At 44.5% G+C, this 20,871-nt stretch overlaps 1 protein-coding gene across 9 annotated transcripts in view; it reads left to right on the forward strand.

Annotated features, from left to right (window-relative positions):
- Nucleotides 1-20,871, forward strand: part of KANK1 (KN motif and ankyrin repeat domains 1) — a 128,858-nt gene that overhangs the window by 85,071 nt on the left and 22,916 nt on the right. For 5 of the 9 annotated variants that reach the window (XM_064403120.1, XM_064403118.1, XM_064403121.1 and 2 more), the window contains one exon: nt 16,898-19,543. In XM_064403120.1, the coding sequence (XP_064259190.1) occupies nt 16,898-19,543 (2,646 nt within the window). Of the gene's footprint in view, nt 1-15,693; nt 15,929-16,897; nt 19,544-20,871 lie in introns of those variants that run through there. The other 4 variants (XM_064403123.1, XM_064403117.1, XM_064403124.1 and 1 more) reach the window with 3 other exon arrangements.

A 20,871-nucleotide genomic window follows, 5' to 3' on the forward strand; every position in this document is an offset into this window, starting at 1 on the left:
CATTTGTGGGGGCAGCACCTGGATGTTCTCATGTGGCCTGCTGCTGCTCCTTGTGGAAATGCATGCCCTTTACACCCTGGGAGGCAGCTAAGGGTGCTCATCTTGCATTTTAAAGTTTTCTAGGGACTTGTCAGGCATGTACTGCTGTTTGTGGTACCATGCAGCCTTACTGAAATTGAGATTAACAGTGATAAAACCCCCAAGTTCTCGTGGTGGAAGTCACTGCTTTGCACTGTCTCGTGGCAGCTAGGGTGAGGGTAAGGAGCAAGCACCAGAAACAGGACAGGCACATGTCACAGGAAAAACACCAAGAATAAACTTTTTCCAGACTTGAAAAATTATTCTCTCTTCCTTGTCTGCCTTTCCCCACTTACAAGACACACAACTCAGCAAATTTTCCCCAAATCTATTCTACAGTATTCCCCACTTCCCAGATTGTTCTGCAGAAAGCAGTTAATGAATAATGCATATGAATCTCCTCCTGTGGGGAGGGAAGATATTTTGTTCCCTTTAAAAGGATATGGTCCCTCAGGAAAATTACTTGGATGAAAATAGCCTGATGACAGTTGCTTGTCCTTCTGTTTGTAAACACGTCAGTGCCTGCATTTAGTCGTGTTCCTTACAAAAGGGTTACTGCTGGAGTAGAAGTCCCTGAGAAGCTTCTTGTAGTGGCCACCTCTCTCCTCCCCCTCTTTTGAGCCATTTTTAAGGCTTTGTATTAGAGATGACAGAAGGGCAGCCCTTCCTGTATCATGTTTTCAGAGCACTTTTAGGGGCTGAGGGAGCACTTGGACTTCCCACGTTGGCATTGCTGCTGTATCTCCATTTCCTTCCTCTGGTAACATGACTCCCCTTGGTAGCAGAGTACTATTCCTGCCAGGATGTCCCAGTGTAACCAGCTCTGAGGTTTGGGACAGCAGCATGCTTGTGTCCATCCTCCTCTTTTTATTTCTGCCATTCTCTCCTCTGATTTCATCCAGAAATTACACTTCCCACATTGGCAGAAAGCAGTGGTTGACTTCTGCTTTGGGATATAAGCTGGGGTGTCTGGGGGGAATTAGCAGATCAACCAGATCCAAAAAGGGCTGTCCTGCTCCCTATCTCTCTAAAACTCTTTAGAGCATATTCTCAGTCTCTTGAGAATTTTCTTCTTCTGACTCTTCATACAGACTTTGACAAAAATAAATGCTCAGACACTTGGAGAAGTAGGTAAGTGTGCAATCTAGTCATACTCTTTCATGTTTTCTGTGTGTCCTTCCCTACCTTTTGCAAAACCTTTTTACCTGTAGGAGTAGGTAATGTGACCCTTACCCCTTCTCACAGTCCATCCCTTTATTTTCCCAGTGTCTCCTCCCTAGTTATCCTGCACTGTAATTAATGTTTTATGTAACTGTTTCCTCTTTTTAAAATTAATATTTTCCTGTATCTTTTTTCTTTATAACAGTATATTATTTCCTTCAACATATAAGGGTCTGTCTGATATTTTTGCCCTTCTGTATTTGTTTTAAAGTTGGGGGTGCAGGGGGGGAAGACAGGGGACACACACTTTTTAATATCTGGTTTGAAGGTTTGGTCAGATTAGGATGAGGATCAAATTACCTGATAATTGGGAGCAGACTGTACTCCCTATGTAAACCAGACATGCCTTGTCTGGAGTAGCCTCTTACTGCTGAGGGGCATGTTGGTGTATTCCTAGCCCCTTCCCTACCCTTGCTTCACACAACCAACCTCTCTGCCTGGAGCACTGTCATATGGTTTGCAGATCAAGTAATAGAAAGGAAACACTTGTGCAACTCTGCTGCTGTTACTGGAATTTCAGGTCTAATACTAGCAAATAGGTCAATTTTTAGCACTTCAGGTACACTCCGTTGTAAATCTAAAATGTGCAACTTTCCAAAAAAAAACAGTACAGGGCAAGAAAATAAAGTGAAGCACATGGCCATGGTTAAAAAAATTAACTAATATTTGCATATGATACAAGCATAAAGGCAAGATCGGGGCAGTCAGGTTTCAAGGACTTACAAATGTCACCAGAGTTTTTTTACTTCAGTAAGTCCATGCCTAAGTCCTTCCTCCCCCTTCCCTTTTCTCTCCTCCCTCCAGCAGAACTGTGATTCCTTCATTTTAGATATTTTTTTCCATATCTTAAGTTATAAAGTTAAAAAGGTATTCCTGTCTAGAACAATTCTCTTATCTTCTGCTCCTGTTGTCTGTTTTTTGTATGTGGGGACAGATGGCTGTTACATAGCTTTTAAGATTTTCAGGACCCAAGTGTGCTTGCATGGCTATGTATCCACTGCATCACCCTTTAGACTTTCAGCATTCTCCCTTGTCATCATTAATTATGGCATGTTCCCTTCTTCTCCCTCAGACAATGTGTCTGCTATCCAGGACGCTTGTCCTTCCCTTTTTGCTCCCTAATACTCACTGCCTTTTTCCAGTGCTTGATTTCACCCGAGCTCTCTCCAAGGATGCAAAGGGACTTCTCCAAGTCTGTACCCTGTACCAAACCTTCCTCTGCCTCTGCTTCCTCACAACCCGTTTTCAGTGTTGTGGAAAATGCAATGTTGACAATTTGGAGAAAATTACTTTTCTGTCCCTTTACAGAGAAAAGTTATAAGACTACAACTCTGCAAACATAAATGGGGCTCAGCTACACCATCTCAGCCCACAGAACAAGTCACCACCACAGCAGCAGGAGAGACATCTCTCTGTGAAATTGTATGTAGCATCTCCTCATCCAGTCCAGCTTTACTGTCCATCATCAATCCTGCTACTGTGTGATGTCCTGCATGCACAGTATTTGTTTATCAGTTTATCGGTCACATGGCACATTAATAGGACATCTATTCTTGCCTGTGGATCCCAGTAGGCAGGTCCTGGTAAACTACCTGATCTCCTTCTCTGACAAGGTGACTTGCTTACTGGATGAGGGAAAAGTTGTGGATGTTTCTACCTGGACTAAGTAAGGCTTTTGACACTGTTTTCCACAGCATTCTCCTGGAGAAAAAGACTGTTCATGGCTCAGTGGCTTTACCCACTGCTCACTGGGTAAAAAACTATCTGGATGGCCAGGCCTCAAGCTGGAGGATGCTGCTGGATGGATTTACATCCAGCTGGTGGCCAGTCACCAGTGGTGTTCCCCAGGGCTCAGCACTGGGGTCAGTTCAGTTTAAAGTTTCATCTTTATGAATGATATGGATGAGGGCATATCAAGGGCACTCTCACGCAGTTTAGAGGCAACATCAACTCCAGCAGGAGTGTTGATCTGCTGGAGGGCAGGAAAGCTCTGCAGAGGGATCTGGACAGGCTGGATCATGGGCTGAGGCCAGTGGTGTGAGGTTCAACAAGGCCAGTGCTGGGTCCTGCCCTGGGGTCACAGCAACCCCAGGCAGTGCCACAGGCTGGGGCAGAGTGGCTGCAAAGCTGCCACAGGAAAAGGAGCTGGGGGTGCTGCTGACAGCAGCTGAACATGAGCCAGCAGGGCCCAGGTGGCCAAGAAGGCCAATGGCATCCTGGCCTGGACCAGCAATGGTGTGGCCAGCAGGAGCAGGGCAGGGATTGTCCCCTGTACTCAGCACTGGTGAGGCTGCACCTCAAATCCTCTGTTCAGTTCTGGGCCACCTACTCCAGGAAGGATACGACAGTGCTGGAGGGAGACCAGAGAAGGGCAGTGGAGCTGGGGAAGGGTCTGGAACACAAGTCATTTAAGGAACAGCTGATGGAGCTGCGGTTGTTTGGCCTGGAGAAAAGGAGGCTCAGGGGGACCTGATCACTCTCTACAACTGCCAGAAAGGAGTATGTAGCCAGGTGGGGGTCAGCCTTTTCCCCCAGAGAACAAGTGACAGGATGAAAGTCAAAGGCCTCAAGTTGTGCCAGGGAGGGTTGGATAGGAAAAATTTCTTCACCAAAATGGTTGCCAAGCTTGGAACTGGCTTCTCAGGGAAGTGGTGGAAATACCATCCCTGAAGGTGTTTAAAAGATATATACATGTGGGGCTTGGGAACAGACATGTTTTAGTGGTGAACATGGAAGTGTTAATAGTTGATGATCTTAAAGGTCTTTTTCAATCTAAAAATGTCAGTGATTATGTGATTCTAAGAAAAAAAAATCACCAGATATGAAGGCTTGAATTGTCTACTTGCTCCCACAACAAAACTTCTTACCATAAGCTTTCCCAAGCAATCACATTGGCCTTACTTACCTGAGGATACACAAAATACCAAGTAGTTGAAGTTCATTCTGTGTGCTGGCAAACTAGATGGACACTTAACAATAATATGGGGGGCATTTATCACTTGCACCTGAAAACATATATTTGAACTGTGATTTAAAAGCCTTCCTGGACCACCCCAGCTTGGGAAGTCTCTGAGTTGCAGGTTTCTGTACACCAAGGGAAGAAGTATGTTTGCTTGCTTCTTATGCCCTTCCAGAGGTATCTGCTAGACAGGAGATGGCTGGGCAGATTAGTTTTATGTCTGATTTCAATGGCTAGCAGGTTTTAAATAATTCTGTGAAAGCCAGCTGCCAAATTCTGGAAGGCTGTAAAGAAATAAAACCAGAATAGCACGGGCCCGCTCTCTCATAAATTAAAATCTAGAAGAACCCCATATCCAGTCTGCATCAAAATGCAGCAGCTCTTTTTAGGGATAGGAACATAAACCTGACTGTAGTGAGTATGGCAAAACTCTGTGCTCCCCTGAACTGGATCTTTGTAATCAGGCAGATTATTTCATTCTTTCCAAGCAGAGCCACACCATTGCTGAGGAAATGGTCTGTTGGAGGCATGTGTTTTAAAGAGCTGTGTTTCATCCATCGCCTTTCACAGATCCATTGTGCTCTCTCTGCCTTTTGTTTTCAAAAGGGGTGTGAAATAACCTGCTTTTTAGATAAGAATTTATCAGCTGGATGGCTGCCCATGCACCAAACCTTACATTCCCTCTGCTTCAGACCAAGTCAGGTTTTTTGGTCGCTGGGGAGCTGTAGTCTGACCTCAGTTTTGTTTCTACTGCAAACAGTAGCTAAATGAGTTTATTTTACATTTTAATGGTCTCAAAGGCCAAGAAAATAAATACATAAATGCTCTTTGCCTTTAGGTTTTACTGGTGCTAACCCAGACATGTGCCTCCATATTTGAATCACTGGACAAGGGCTGATGTGCTGATACACACTTTGGGTTATTATATGGACTCATGAGTTAAGAGAGTTTTGAGGACAGTCCACTCAAGGTGCATGACTTGATGAAGTGCCTGTTCAAATGTCGAGCCCTCAAAACCGCAGAGTAATGATAAACAGATGGAGCATGTGCAGATGGCTGCTAAAATCTGTTCTTCTCTAAACAGGATATCATGCTGTCTTTTTTTAGAAAAACGAAACCATATAATGTTAAGATTTTTTTTTCCTCTAAGCAGAATCCTAACACTTGAGAATAATGTTCTGGCCATTCTCTTCTCTTTGCTTCCCTATTCCAAGTGTCACGTTTGTTTTGACAACAGAAAACTACAGGGCTATTTTAATGATCTCCCCTGCTGATGGAGCTAGAGATGCCCACCACTAACACACAGTCCTGCTTTGCACTGCTTATTCTCACCTGACTGGCTGAAAGATAGGGCTTAAAAAGCAGCAAGCACATAGTGGTGGCTGCAGGCCAGGCAGTGTTTCAAGGCCTGAATTTTTGCTTATTTTTCCTGAATTGAAAACATGGGTTGAGTGTCAGCTGCCCTAGAGTTTTTCTGTCTCCTAGCAGAAGCTTCAGACCATGGTTAGGAACTGTTCCCAAATAATACTTTGTGGAGAGCTGCTTTTCTTCATGCATGGGGTTGTTAGAGCACAGACCAAACTCAGTTCATTTAAAATTCAATACCTTTGTGGTTCATAGATGAAACAAGTTGGGTTCTTCAGACTTACTTTGCGAGGTTATGGTTTATACTGGGTACATCAATGACTTGTAATTCAAGGAAATAATTTAAAATTACCTAGAGGGCAGAACTTACTTTAGAGTCCAAAAGCTGGTGCCTGGAAGTATTGTATATTACTTTGCTCCTTATTAAATGCCACTGAAAGTATCAAGACATTCAGGAAACACTTTATTGGAAGTCTGCAATTTTAGCTGAAGGCATTGTGGAGGACTTGGACCTTGCTCCTGCCAATGCAGCACAAGATCCTCCTTCTCTTTGAAGCACAGCTCTTCCAGTCTGCAATGAATTTGGAAATTATTCTGTGAATTCATGTTCCCCCCCCTCCCTTTTTTTGAACTGTTCTTGAGAACCGGCATGGAAAACATGAAAATAAAATTATTTTCCTTTAGTCCTGTGAAATCTTAGGACCTTTGCCCTTGTTAAATGAGTCTGTCACCTTTCAAGAGCAACTGTTGTAAGCAGAGGTGAAGAGAGATGGAGCTGAGGGCTTTGAGGCTCTTTTTATGATGCTGAGAAGTGGGTCTTCTTGCACCTAGAATCCCAGTTATCCTTCTTGTGTTAATACTTGGTGTTATGTGGAAACAAAAACATTGAATATGGAAAAATTGTGCATTGTTTTCTAAGTGCTTTTACTAACATGAAAGATATCTTGTATATTTTGGATGTGTTTCAGAAAAAAAAAGAAAACATATACTAAAAGTTTTATTTTTATCCCTCAAATTATAACCTGCATATGAGAAGCATAAATAAAACAAGATTGAATGTAACACAGACAAAATTGCAAGCAGTGGTGGTTACAAGAGGGGTAATTGTTCTGCCCGAATTATATCAATGAACCTTTCTGTGCTCTCAGTCCACATGTGGGAGTGAGAATTGAGAGGTGGGTGGGGGTGAAGGGAGAGCACAGGGTGGAAGAGAAGTGACCTGAACTGAAATTTCCCTTTTGGGAATTACATCTGTCTTCTTCAGGGAAAAAAACCCCACCAACACCAAACATTAAAAAAAAAAAAAGCCCAGAAGCCAAACATCATGTTAGTGTGTCACCTTGTACAGTTCCTTTTGTCCTGCTACTGATTTAATGTATTTTAACCCTTGGGGAACCACAGGCATTTCACAGCATGTGAAGTGCTGTGAAGGAAACCACTGGCGCTGGGCTGGGCTGGCTGCCGGGCTGGGACTGTCTCAGGAAATTCCACATGAGTATAAATAAATGCTCTGTAGCAACCACTGGGCTCCCTGCCTGCTGATGTGTCAGGACTATGCAGTCCCTTTAAGGCAAAGGAAAGTGTGCTTCAGCCTTAATTTGCTGAAAAACGGAACACGGTAACAACCAGGGGTTTGCTTCTCATGGATCGGTGAGTGGGACCCTCAGATGGGCCTGGGTGAGGGGCTGCCTCTGCTAACCAGCCCTTGATGTTCTGACAGGATATTAAGGTGGGATAGGTAGAGGGGTTTTTCATGTTTTTAATGGTGCTGGGCTAGTCGGGTTGTCTCACAAGTGCTGCCATCTGAAGGGAGTCTGCACTTGGGGTTTCAGGCACCTCTGGTAGCCTCTTTGTTTTCGTCCTTATATCCAAAGTAGTTTGTTTCCTTAAACAAGCCCAGATTTTCACATGGAAGATCAGTGTTGTGAAAGCTCTAGAGAAGGGAGTGGGGCTGTGCACCTATTTGCTGCAAAGCATCACTTTAAAAGCAGAAAGGTAGCTGTTGCTGTCAAAGTTGGTAATTCTGAGTATTTTTCATAGACTTTCAATTATAAACCACTGGTTTTAGTTATTTTTTAACCTTTTTTGCAGCAAATCTATTTGTTGTTCTGAACTACTTTAAATGTAGAGGAAAAGCTTTCAGTTTTTTTGGCAAATGCAAATTGCTTAGGCTTTTGAAGTCGGGAAAGCAATACACATCTCATAGAAAGAATCAGTACTAGATGAATATAAAGAAGGAGAGGAGGGAACAATTCCCAGTATTTGAAATATCATACTGATTATGCAGCATAAACCATATTTCTTATGGAGGCAAGCATGTGACAAAGTAATGTCCTTCTAGGACTCATAAAAACAAATATTTGTTGAACCATTCTTGCAGAAGACAATTCTTCCATTTTTTCCACTCTGTGCACAGCTGTAAGACAAAACTGAAACTGTAAATCAGTTTTAATACTCCACAGCAGTTTTATATCCCAGGAGTCCAGGTTCTTTCCTGATGGTTATTCCTGTTACAATAGCCTTATGTATCTGTTCTCCACTTCTCACCCCTTCAGACATTCATAAGCACAGAAGGGTAATGACATTATAGATCTAAATATTTTGCTTGTGTGATTCAGTTGTTCTTGGATAGAAAGCGAATACAGCCTTCTTTGCTTGTGCTTCAGCAGGTAACACTGATGCACCTTTGTGCTAAAATACATTTTCAGGCAAACACCCTGCTTACATCCATAACTTCTTTGGGGAGATGATTTAGATAAATAAGAAGGGAAGAGAAGAATTTGGGGGTTTGCTCCTCTTGCTTTACCAGCCTTTTACCTCAGTATTGTGAAGCCCATCCTACTGCGCGGATTCAAGCCCTGGACTTGTAACTATTTTTTTCCTTTGTCACTTGTATTGTGATAATGAAACAACAGGGGATGATGTGCTGTTGGAAGAGTGGGGCAGGTGTGCTACGTTTTCAAGGGTTGGCAAGGGAGGTGGGGGAACGGTGGGGTTTATCCTGTGTCACAGAGGACAGCAAGGTGCTTCACCAACACTGGGAGTCAACCTCATGTTCATCATTTGCTTTCAGTGTAAGACAAGGTGTTTCTTTCTCAGTTACATTGCATGACATGGGCATTAATGGGGCACTGGTGGAGGATGATGTGGGAAACACATCACTGAAATGCATCTAAGGCTGTTTCTGGCTTGCCTGACAGTGGACCTGCTGGTGATGCTCAAAGCCACAGGACACCCCACAGGTGGACATGCGACAACAATTTGCCAAAGTAGCCCCTGTTTTCAGTTCTTTGTGTCCAGAGGTGGCAGTGCAGTTGGTAACAGGAGCAGTCACCACCATGGTTTCTGCTCTGCTCTTCCTTGCTGCTGGTGGGGCACTCAGCAGACTAAGCTAATGACTGTATCCCTTCCCACCCATGCCCTGCTTCCTGCCACTCGTTGCCCTTGGGACCTCTGAGTCAGAAACTGGGATGGAGGCAAAACAGCCTAGCCTCTTAGTGTTTGTGGTTAATGGCCTTGAGGTCGTGCACACACAAGATGTCCCAACACAAAACTGCCAGATACAGAGTAATTCCAAGTATGTTAAAAAGTAGATTTATTATCAGCCTCAAATAAAGGAGTTGTCAATAATATAAAGCAGATTTTGTGAATTTTGATAGGGGAGCAGTTTGCAGTCACTCTTAAGATGATTGTGCCTTTTACTTCCCCAGGAACATATTTATCTTAAAAAATATTATCTCTTTATTCAGGATTAATTAATTTGCACAACTTTCTCATAGTATGTATTTTCTAGTTTAAATTAACTTCTGTTTGAGCTGCAAGTTTTCAGTTCACAGATTCTAGAAGTAAAATTTTGAGATGTTAAAAGGTCTAGAAAGGGTTAAGAAGTGTGTTTTTGGAAGGTGGTTTTTCCTTTTAGCTCACAGAAATAACTTTTAGCTGTGGGTATATGATGTTCAGATATAAATTCTGTAGGTAAGTCTTTTTGTATCATGTGAAAGAAAACACTTAACACTGTAAAAATGGGCAATGTGACCTTGAGAGACCCTGTTCTAACACCAAAAGGGCTATTCACTACGTATATACTCCTTTGATTAGCTGGCTGGTAAGCATTCTGAGCATTTTCTTATGTGACACCAAAATGCTCTGTTATAGCTGGCAAACATATTCCAAAGAGAAGAATAAAGGCTAGAGTCTCTTCTTAACCTCTACAAGGTTAAGAAATAGTTCTGTGGTTGAGGAGTTGACCGCTGAGAAGGAGGTGATGGTGGGACATCCAGACGAGTGCACCCATCAGATCACCAGTCAGTCTCACTTCGGTGCCAGGTGAGATCATGGAAGAGACCCTCCTGAAAATGATGTACGTGAAAAATAAGGAAGTGTTAGCTGCTGACAGGCAGCATGGCTTCACTAAGGGCACACCATGCCCAACAAATGTGGGGGCCTTCCGTGGTGGGGTTATAGTGGATGGTGGGATGAGGGAAGATCGAAGATCCAGTATGATCTATCTGGATTTATGCAAAGCGTTCGACACTGTCTCACATGACATACTTGTCTCTAAACCAGAGACACGTGGATTTGATGGATGTATAAAGAATAGACTGGGTGTCTGCATTCAAAGAGTTGGACTCAACAACTCAATATCCAAATGAAGATCAGTGACACTTTCCCCGGGGTCAGTATTGGGACAGGTGCTCTTTAATGTCTTTATTGGTGACATGATCAGTGGTAGCACCCTCAGCTTATCTGCCAGGGATACCAAGCCATGTGTTGTGATCAACACTCCAGGGAGCAGAGATGTTGTCCAGAAGGACTGACAGGCTTTAGAGGTGGGCCTGTGTCCTCAAGTGTAAGTGTAAGATTCTGGATCGGGGCAATCCTGAGCAGAGAGTGGACTGAGATCAGACTGGGGGAGAAGGACTTGGGGATGTTGTTTGACAGGAAGCTTTAAATAACCAGCAATGTGTATTTGCAGCCCAGAAAGCCAACTGCATCTTGGGCTGCATCCACAGAAGTGTGACCAACAGGTCAAGGGAGGTCATTCTCCACTCTTGTGAGACCCCACCTGGAATACTGTGTCAGCGTCTGGATCTCCCAGCATAAGAGGGATGTGGACGTGCTGGAGTGAGTTCAGAGGAGGGTCATTAAGATGATCAGAGGGCTGGAGCATCTCTCTCATATGAAGATAGGCTGAGAGAGTGTGAGTTGTTCAGCCTGGAGAAGTGAAGCCTCCAGGGAGACCTTCCAGCAACATTCTTAGCACATATGGGGGGGGCCTGCAACAAAGCTGGAAAGGCACTTTCTATGAGGTCATGAAGTGATGCTTTTAATGTTATTTGCATTGTGGCTGTGATTGTTTATTCTCCTGTTGCTGTAATCATCCTATTTCTAGAAAAAGCATGGTATTAAAAGAGCAGATGAATTCTTTAAATTCCTGCTTTTACCAATGTTGCATGGTGAATGGGCCATCTTAGCCCAGTGCCCTGGTATTTGTTCCCAGAGCAAGCAAAACACAGCAGCCATCTGAACCATCTCTCTTCAACTGATGTTGCTTATGTTCAGTGACTTAAGGTACATCTCTGTGCCTAAAGAATTGACTGTACTCTGAATTTACTTAATTCACATCTCTGCAGCTTAATACCTGAGCTGGAGCATCTACATTGTGAAATAAAACCCATATAAATACTATACAGTGGTGTAGCTTCATCCCTTCTCTGTTATTATCAGGAAAGCTGCTGTCCCCCATTTTCTGATTACAACCCCCACCCTAAGCACTGAGTATTTAGATGTCAGGTTTAAAAGTCAGCTCTCCAGCTGGGGTATTGACATGTAAATTTTGAAAAGTAATCTAAGAACCTTATGTAAGTGTTTTCCCAGTTTTCTGCTTCTCTCTTTTTCTTTTTTTTTTTTTCGAATTAAATTTGCAGCAAACATTTTATGCTGGAGATTTATTTGTTTGGTAAAATGTGCAGTAAGTGCTCCTCTGTAACAGGAGAATCCTCCATCCCTGTAAGCATGGGTTTGGCAGCAGGGCCTGTTCTGGTTGGGGAGTTCTGGTTTGGACTGTAGTACACCATACCCAACAGTATCAGGTGCATCAGGCTGCAGCTGAGTATGAACAAAACAGATTGCCTTCATTACAAGGCAGTATTTATTGGTTAGTTTTCCATGGCAGAAAAGGAGATGAAGGCGTTATCAGCCACATCCACAGTACAGTGTAGCATTCTGGGCAGTTGTGCAGTTGTGCAGTGTTCTTGTACAAGCACAGCTGGGCCATCCCAGCACCACAGCCTCGTGCTGCAGGAAGGGTGTCTGAGGCCAGCACCCAGCACCAGGGTATCATCATGAGCAGCTTGCTGGCTTCACTGCTGTGCCTCTGCTCCTTGCAGAAGATGAGCAGCCTGCTGGGGCAGTGTGTATTCCATACCTGTGGTGTGCTTCACTTTGCCACTTTGTGCTTTAACTGCAAAGAGAAAATAAAACGCTTGATGCCCCTGCCGTGTCTGGAAAAGTACAGAAATTACTTGCTGTTTCTGTAAGTTTTTCTCTCTAGGTTCTTGGAATAAAAAAAAAAAAATCTTTTAGGTCAACTGTGTAGTTTTTGGACTTTTCCCCACCAGCACTTTTGAAAACAATAAAGACCTAGATTGAACTGTTGGGGAGCAAGTAGTTTCATGGCATCTCCTGTATATTGCTAGGCAAGAGAAAACTGATAAAATGGGTGTGAAAGGTTAAGGACTATTTTCCAAGAGGTTTTAATGTGGTTGTTTTGTTTAACTTATATTCAAACCCCAACACTTGAAAAGGAGAATGAAATAAAAAAGGTCAAATATTCAGGTTTGCTTTTTTTTTTAAAAAAAAAAAAAAGAAAGTGCTTGGCCTCATGAGTTTTGGATCTTTTCAGAAGGTGAGACTGATATTTATAGTAAAGTGAAGAAAACGAAAAGGACAAAAGTAGTATTTTGGAGGTGGGGGCCAAAGAGGAAAATTCACCAATTTATTCTCCATTGTAGGAATCAAAAAGTCAGAACTTTTCTTTTTTAATTCCTTTTTCTGCCCCAGATAAGCTTTTAATTTGAAGTTGAGCATATAAAAATACAGATTGATTCCATTTATGCCAATTATTGCTTCTGCATTTTTTCCTCTGCAACATTCTTTATGAATTGCCTTACGCCGTAACTCTGTAAGGAGACTGTTATTCATAACAATATTTCAATGAAAAACACTACTTTAGTAGTAGTCAGATCCATGATAAAAATGCATCAGAGCAGATATCATAACCAGATGGGGAGAGCAGGCTCAACGTATGACACCTGTATTTTTCAAGGCACCTCAGACTTTCAGAGTTGGAGATACGTCTTGAGTTGCTTCTCTTTGCCCTTCTTGGACCCTCCAAGGCAGCTCTACAGTAAAGGTTTTCTAGCATGCAGAACCAAAACTCAATGTGCGCCCACAATTCCCTTGCTTTTGTCTTCCTGAGAACTCTTGTAGCACAGAAACTAGATATTCTATTCTTTTTCCAGTTCTCCTGGTCTGAAAGCTGCCATGATTAGTGTGGACTCAGGTAGAGCTGACTCAATATTTTAATATACTGATGTTCTTGTTTGGTACACTGGATAGAATATAATTTAATAGAAGTTGGCAAGACTGGAATGTTTGGTCAGAGCCAGTCCCAGTGCTACAGAAAGTGAGGAGTACATTTTTAAAATGCTACTTGTGTCCTGCCCATGGTTATGCTGTAGCAGGGAGAGGGAGATGAAGTATTTGTGTACTTTTGGAGAAATGCATTAATAATGACAGTACCACAACAAGGTCTCTATGCTTCACAGAGTGTTCCACTTCACTGGTACTGGCTTTAAAACATTATGTGTTTGTCTCGTTGCATTTGGACTTGACGTCTTACAAGTCTTTTCCAGCCTTCCTTTTCTATGAAAAGAAGAGTGTCTGCAGCATTTGTACAGACAAAAGTATATGTGTTTGTGCACCTGTGATTAATACTTGCCTGATATACTACAGAGGCTAGGGAACAGTTCTAACTTCACCGGTGTCCATGATCAACTGGGCAAGGATGAAACAAGGAGCCTGACAAGAGTGTTTGTACTGTGTGGTGTTTGCTGCAATACTTCTGTATGTGTGGGCATAGGAATCTTTGCTCACTTGAGGTCTTTGGGCATGAAGGGACACTGCTTCCTCTGAGGTTAATCTGGGGTACCTGTAGGTGTAGCATTTGGTACTCACCCACCACAGCTAGGAAGTGTATCCATGGTTCATCCATGACCTAAGGGCTGAAAAGGCTGCAACCTTACCAGGTGTTTATTAGTTTCATTGTTATTAGATTTTTTTTTTTCCCCTTGTGGAACCAACAAAACCATATTTATTGCTTCAAAACAGGCATCCATTTTGTTTTGTTTCACGTTCAGCAGGCACACCCATTTTGGCCTTTTCTCTGAGACAACAAAATGCACAAAGGCTTGGCACAGCTCCTGCATGTCGCATCAGTGTTGTGTTGGTGGTGGCAGTGGATTGCATGCCCGATCCCCTTTGTCTTAACTATCAAGAAGCTCTCCAGGAGTCAGCTGACAATACTGGGATCGCATGGGTGGAATGCTCACTGTGCTGTTTTAAGGAGAAGCAGGAGCACTCAGCTCAAGGCACGTCTTGTGCTTGTACCACAAAAAAACCTGCGTCCTGGCAGTGCTGCCAGCTTAAGCTGAGGACCAGAGAGATTCCACTGTGAAGACACCGAGCTGCCTGCACGTGTTGTAGAGAAGTTTAGTGAGGGATTCAGTGTCAGTGTGGTTGTTTCTTTCTTACTATTTATTTTTTATAAGTTTCTGTTGAGCAATCTTAATTCCATGAAGAACAAAATATATAAGAGAGCCCAGTTTGACTCCCATGACTGAACATGAGATTTGCATGTCTTTTTAGACGTTTTATGAATATTTTTCCAAAGATGCATTAATTCTTAAGTCCTAGGCCCTTCACAGAGATCCTTCCCGCATCCAACACTCACACATTGTGCCCAAGGGCAGTTTAGAGAAACTGTTTGGCTTCACTGGTGTAGTGATGGGAAAATCAGAGATGTTGCTGGGTAGGAGGACAAGGAGCAAGACAAGTAAAGGAAAGGAACTGGGGAAAATGGGACAACAGGTAAAATTGATGGAGCTTGAATTTACATGGGCTGTGTAAAGTGACTAGAACTAAACCTGAGATGAGGGGTGAGAGTATAACCAGAATTTTGTCTATAATTGGTGGTGCAAGCAAATGGATGTAAGAAATACAGGGAGAAAATGGTTGAGAAATACAAAGTATGAGGAGAAGGCAAAAAGAATCCAGAAGGGTACAGGGAATGAGGGTCAAGGAGAGAGTGGGCACAAACCTAGGGTGCAGGCAGGACCAACCTAGGGTGTGGAGCTGTGGGGTGTGGAAAGGAGAGTTGTTTGTCCGCAGGGAATGGAGCCAGCATGAGAATCTGGGAACAAAGTACTGACTTCAGGGAGAAAGAGGAGTAATTTAGAGAATATGCTCTCATTCTGTCTGTGGCAGTGGGAGTCCTAGAGACTGAATTCCTCTGCCTGACATTGAGGCAGTCCTACTGGACAGCACAGAGCTGTGTGTCCTCATATGTCTGAAGTGTTTTTGTATGCATGTATTTTTGCTTCCAGTGGTATTTAGATGGCTATTTTGGGTGTATCTGTAAGTAAATACCACACCATACTGACACTCCGGTCTTTCAGCAGAAACATGTGGTCTGGGGGGTTGTTTGTGTCTGTCGAACCGTCTGTCTACACTGCAGAACCGAGGTACTAAGGTGACCTGGCCGGCCCCGCTGCTGTGCCCTGACACTTGCGTGCCTGCCTGCGCCTCTCTTCGACAGCTCGGGATGTCCCGTGGTAGCACGATGGGTCGCCATTAAAGCAGTTACACTGTTTGCAGGCAAAGCTTTTCTTAAGTATGCCAAGGAGGCTGGAAAAACAGGAGCTCCCCCCCCCCGCCGAAAACCTTTTCAGTACAACATTAAGTCACTTCCTGTAGTTGCAGTAAGGCTAGAGCTTTTCCCCCCCCTCCTCTCTGCCCCCTGCCTCCTCCTTCCCCGAAGCCGGTGCTGCTTTAAGAAGGCGCTCTCGGAGCCCCGGCGGGGCAGCGCGGCGGGCGGGGCGCGGCCGGGGTCGGCTCTTCCTTACGGGCTGGAGCCGGGGCGAGCCCGAGGGAGGCAGGGCTCCGGCGTGTGACACATGAAGCTGGGACAGCCATACGTGGCTGGAAAATTTGCAGTGTGGGGGCAGAGACATGTGGCTAAGTCAGGTAACCGGAAAGCTGGCTTTTATTATTCCTCCAGCGCATAATTTGCAATAGTTGTTTTTCCGTTGGTTTGTTGGTTTATTGGTTTTTTGGGTTTTTTTTTCCTTTATTTGTATTTTTCCTCCTGCCAAGTATGAGGCCAGGAAGAGCAGTTTGTATGGCAGTGCTGCATATAAATACACAGCCTGAGAAAACGCAGCAAATGTATTGAACTTTTTATTTAGATTGCTTCAGGAAACAGGTGAGTCGTGCGGCTGGAGGGCAAGTGGGTACACCTCTTGTATGACGCTCGTCCTGAGCAGTGGGGTTTGGGACCCTGCTGGAAGGGGGTCTTGCTTGCCTGTCGTGGTGGTAGGAGCTTCACGGACTTTAAAATGAAACAGGCAGAGGTGCTGGTGGAAGTAATGTGAGCTGAGGTGAGAGCAAATCAGTGCTACTGCTGTTGCAGCAGTGCTTCCTAGAGCCATGGAACAGCGCTGCAGAGCTGTGTAAAGTCCAGTGGCATCAGTTGCATAAGGAGCAGGGTCAGAGTTCCTATCGCCTGCTTGAATGCACCCTCTAGAGAAGCTGGTGTGCAGACGATTCGTGTGGTACATTGTAATCCTGTGGTCTTTACATGATAACAAAGCATGTGTGAAAACTTGGTGAGGCATAGGAAGGTTGGAAGGATTTGAGCAAGGAGTGGAAGGATTTGAGATACTGGCTGCGCCCCTTCATTAGCAGACACTATCTCTGTGTATGCATGTGTTCACATTTACGTGGGTATGCACTTCTCGGCATTTGAAAACCCACTGATTAACTTTTAAAAAGTTAATCAGGATTTAGTGTTAAGGGTCAGTCAGCGGAAAGTCGGTCTGTTCGCTGAGCTGCAGCAGCAGTTTCTGCCTCAGGCATGCAGTGAACACCCATCTTTCTATGCTTGTGTGTGAGTATTTAGTTTACTGAATGCTGATTCTGTTTCTTCTTTTCCAGAAAAAGAGGAAGTTACAATAAATGGAGAAGATGAAAAAGAACGAAAAGACCCCTATTTTGTGGAAACGCCTTATGGCTACCAGTTAGACTTGGATTTTCTGAAGTACGTGGATGATATACAGAAGGGGAATACCATTAAGAAACTAAATATAAGAAAGAGGAAGAAAGCTGTACCAGCCTCGGTGGGTACCAAGAACTCTGGTGGTCAGTGCAGTGGCTGGACCTCCACAGAGTCTCTCTCTTCATCGAACAGTGATGAGAACAAGCAGTCTTTGGCAACGAGGTGTCAAGTAACCTTGCCTGTCCCTGCCAAAACTTCAGTTTCCTTTGAAGTATCTCCTACCTACTTAACTGTCCCAGAGAATAAACAGCTTCCGCCTCCCTCCCCCCAGCCTCCTCGGCACAACCTTCTCGTAACAAAAACTCTCATGGAAACACGGAGGCGACTGGAGCAGGAGAGGATGATGCAGGTCACTCCTGGAGATGTCCGCAGGCCTCGACTTTCCAGTTTTGGAGGTATGGGCTCCACAAGCTCCCTCCCGTCTTTTGTGGGATCCAGTGGGTACAGTCATGTGTCTCAGCACCTGCAGAATGGGTATCAGGGGAACGGCGACTATGGTGCTTGTTTCAGCTCCTCACTGGGCAGTTCCATTCGTCACAGCCCCATGAGCTCGGGAATATCCACACCGGTCACCAATGTGAGCCCCGTGCATCTGCAGCACATCAGGGAGCAAATGGCAGTTGCCCTCAAGCGTCTCAAGGAGCTCGAGGAGCAAGTCAAGACTATTCCTGTGCTGCAGGTCAAAATCTCAGTGTTGCAGGAGGAGAAGAGGCACATGATGGCTGAACTCAAAAACCACAGGAAAGCCACTCAAAATGACACATACGGTTTCAGAAAGCGATCCTACAGTGCAGGAAATGCAGAGCAGTGGGAACACATGTCTCAGGTCAGAAGAGGTGGAGAACTTTATATAGATTGTGAGGAAGAGATGGAGAGTGTGGAGCAGAGCTCTCAGAGGATAGAGGAGTTCAGGCAGCTGACTGCTGAGATGCAAGCCCTAGAGAAAAAAATCCAAGATAGCAACTACGAAAGTCTGTCAAACCTTCGAGTGAACAGAGAAAGCCTGACAAAAGAAGCCCGATCTGTTGCTGTGGGTGCTGATGAGAACATGAATGATGTTGTTATATACAACAGATCTGCAAGGCAACACAAAGAAATAGCTGTGGGAACAGAGAAAGAAGTGAGGGAGTGTGGAGTTGGGGTGACAGAGGCCATGCTTGGATTGTCTACAGAGGTTGAGAAGGAGATAGAGCTTCAGCAGCAGACCATCGAAGCCCTTAAGGAGAAGATATATAGACTAGAGGTTCAGTTAAAGGAAACCACCCATGACAGGGAAATGACCAAATTAAAACAGGAGTTGCAGGCAGCTGGGTCTAGAAAGAAGGTGGATAAAGCTATGATGGCTCAGCCCCATGTTGTCAGTAGGATGGTGGAGGCTGTCATACAAACAAGAGACCAAATGGTGGGAGACCACGTGGACATTGCTGATTCGTCAGTGGGAAACCATCTGCAGACAAGCAGCATCGGCACCTCCTGCAGACCTGCCATGCGGAGCACGGCTGCGGGCCCCGAGCTCCTGATGAGCCAGTGGCTGGTGAGGGAGCGGGCAGAGGTGCAAGATCAGGGTACAGGGAGGTCCGTGGAGCTGCATGATAAGTCAGTGGGCACAGAGACAAGCATCTGTGAGACAGGCGTCAACACAGAGGAGCCGTCAGAGGTGCTGAGCCAGATGGCTCAGGCGGTTGGAGCAACGAGGACTGTGGGCTGCGGGGACTGCTCGGTGGACGTGGTGGTTTGTGTGCCCAAGGAACACATGTCCCGTGAAACAGCCACAGAGGCTGTACCCAGGGCAGAGGCAATGGTGATGGCCGTGCCTTCCACAGCTAGCCAGCAAACCAGCACAGCTTTGGAGATGGTGAGCCAGTGCACCAGCACGGAGCTGGCCTGCCTGGCAGACTGTGGGACTAACACCACTCTGAGCAGTTGTGATAAGCAGACCAGCACGGACGGTGTGGAGCTGCGGAGCGTGGCAGTAGGGGATGGCCGGGTGAAGGACATACACGCGGCTGCTAAGATGCGTTCGGTTGGAGTGGGCACCGTGCTCTCTAGCCACCCTGGCTTTGAAAAGCCTTCTGCAATAAAAACCAAAGACTGTGGCATTGGACAGATAAGTGTTTATGAGAACTATCTGGTTGGTCTGAAAATGAGGAGCATTGCCTGTGGACCCCCTCCGTTGCCTGTTGTCCCAACTGGCACCAGGAGCATAGGTGTTGGGGGAGAGTCTGTGTGTGACCCAGTCACTGGTCAGTCGGAGAGCCCTCTGCCTCCATCTGAGCTGAGGACTGGCTTGGATCACTACATTGAACGTGTGCAGAAGCTGCTGCAGGAACAGCAGATGCTGCTTGCTGAAAATTACAGTGAATTGGCAGAAGCCTTTGGGGAGCCCCACTCGCAGATTGGATCTCTCAATTCACAACTCATCAGCACCCTCACCTCCATCAACTCTGTCATGAAATACGCCAGTACAGAGGAGCTGCGTAGCCTGGACCTTCAGAAGCAGTGCATGGAGAGAAGCACCCCATCAGGTAAGCCCAGCATTGGGGCACCATCTGGTGCATTGTTTGCATCTATCCCAGGGCTGCAGATCAGTTGCCCATTTGGCTCTCTGTTAGTCTGGAAGCCACTGTGTAGCCCTCCCCAAAGAAGCACAGAGCATAGCATTGGGTATTCTGTCCAAGCCATTGCTGGTAGCTGAAAAAGCAAAGTTTTATCTCTCCCAGTCCAGCAGGCTCTGAAGGTCCTGTTGATGATGGTGCTATAGCTCTGACCATGCAAGAGGGGTGTCTAAAATTTTTGAAAGGTTTAACCACTGCAACATGCTGACTTAAAGTTATAACTTTTAAGAATTTTGAGGTTAATGCCCATGGGTTTGGAATTTTAAACTTGACATGCATGTTTTTAAAAACAGCAGTGTCAGATTTGACAGAGCCAAAAGTCACTTAGAATGTTGGTATCAAACTGATTTGTTTCCACAGACATTTGCCTAGATTTTGTAGTGTTTATTCCAAAGGCACGCTGCCTTTGTTCCTTGTGCTGCTCAGACAGAGAGCTATGGGTGCTTTCCCTATTCCAGCAGGGCTGATTGCTTTATAGTAGGCAACTCCAGAGTGCTTCACAGAAACCACATCTTGGACTTTCTCTGTTCCAGTAACTGTTTGTTGTAATCCCTACTTACAACTTCGTGTTTGAAAGGCATAACTACTACTGGAAGTTTTGGTGACACTCAGGAAAGGCAAGAATTTTAATTTAACACTCATTGCCTTTGATTTATTAATTAAACAATGCAGACGATTATTTTGAGGGATTTTTTTATTCCCTGAGGTAGAGTTGAATACTTTAAAAAAAAAATTTAATGTGTCTGATAGTCTAGTTTAAACCCTAGCCATTTTTCTTTAATATCGGTGAATCCAACCACATTACTATTAAGTTTATAAATGGTGGCTTCCTGGAAACCAATATGTAATGCCTGGTGGTGACTGTTAGGTACTTTCTTCTTGCTCTTGCCATACAGTGACTGAAGCAAGAGGTTAAGGAGGTGGCAAAAACTGGAGGTGGCACAAATGCATGTCCTGTAGATGCTGAGTAGGGAAAAAAACCCCAGAGTATGTACTATTCAATGTCAGCATAATATTATTGGCTAATCTGAATAGTTATATTAAGCTCTTGCATCTTGCTTACTGTCTTAAAATGTGCCTATTTTTGTTAAAATGCAGCTTGGTAAATATGGTTTTTTAGCACATCTGTTGATGTGTTAAATAGAACCATCCATGTAATAAACTGAGTTAAAAAACCTAAAAGGTTTAGGTTCTCGTAGTGAAGGAATAAGCAACATTTATATAGTCATAAGGAAAAC

This window comes from Passer domesticus, chromosome Z (assembly GCF_036417665.1).
Source record: "Passer domesticus isolate bPasDom1 chromosome Z, bPasDom1.hap1, whole genome shotgun sequence".
Taxonomy (NCBI): Eukaryota; Metazoa; Chordata; class Aves; order Passeriformes; family Passeridae; genus Passer; species Passer domesticus.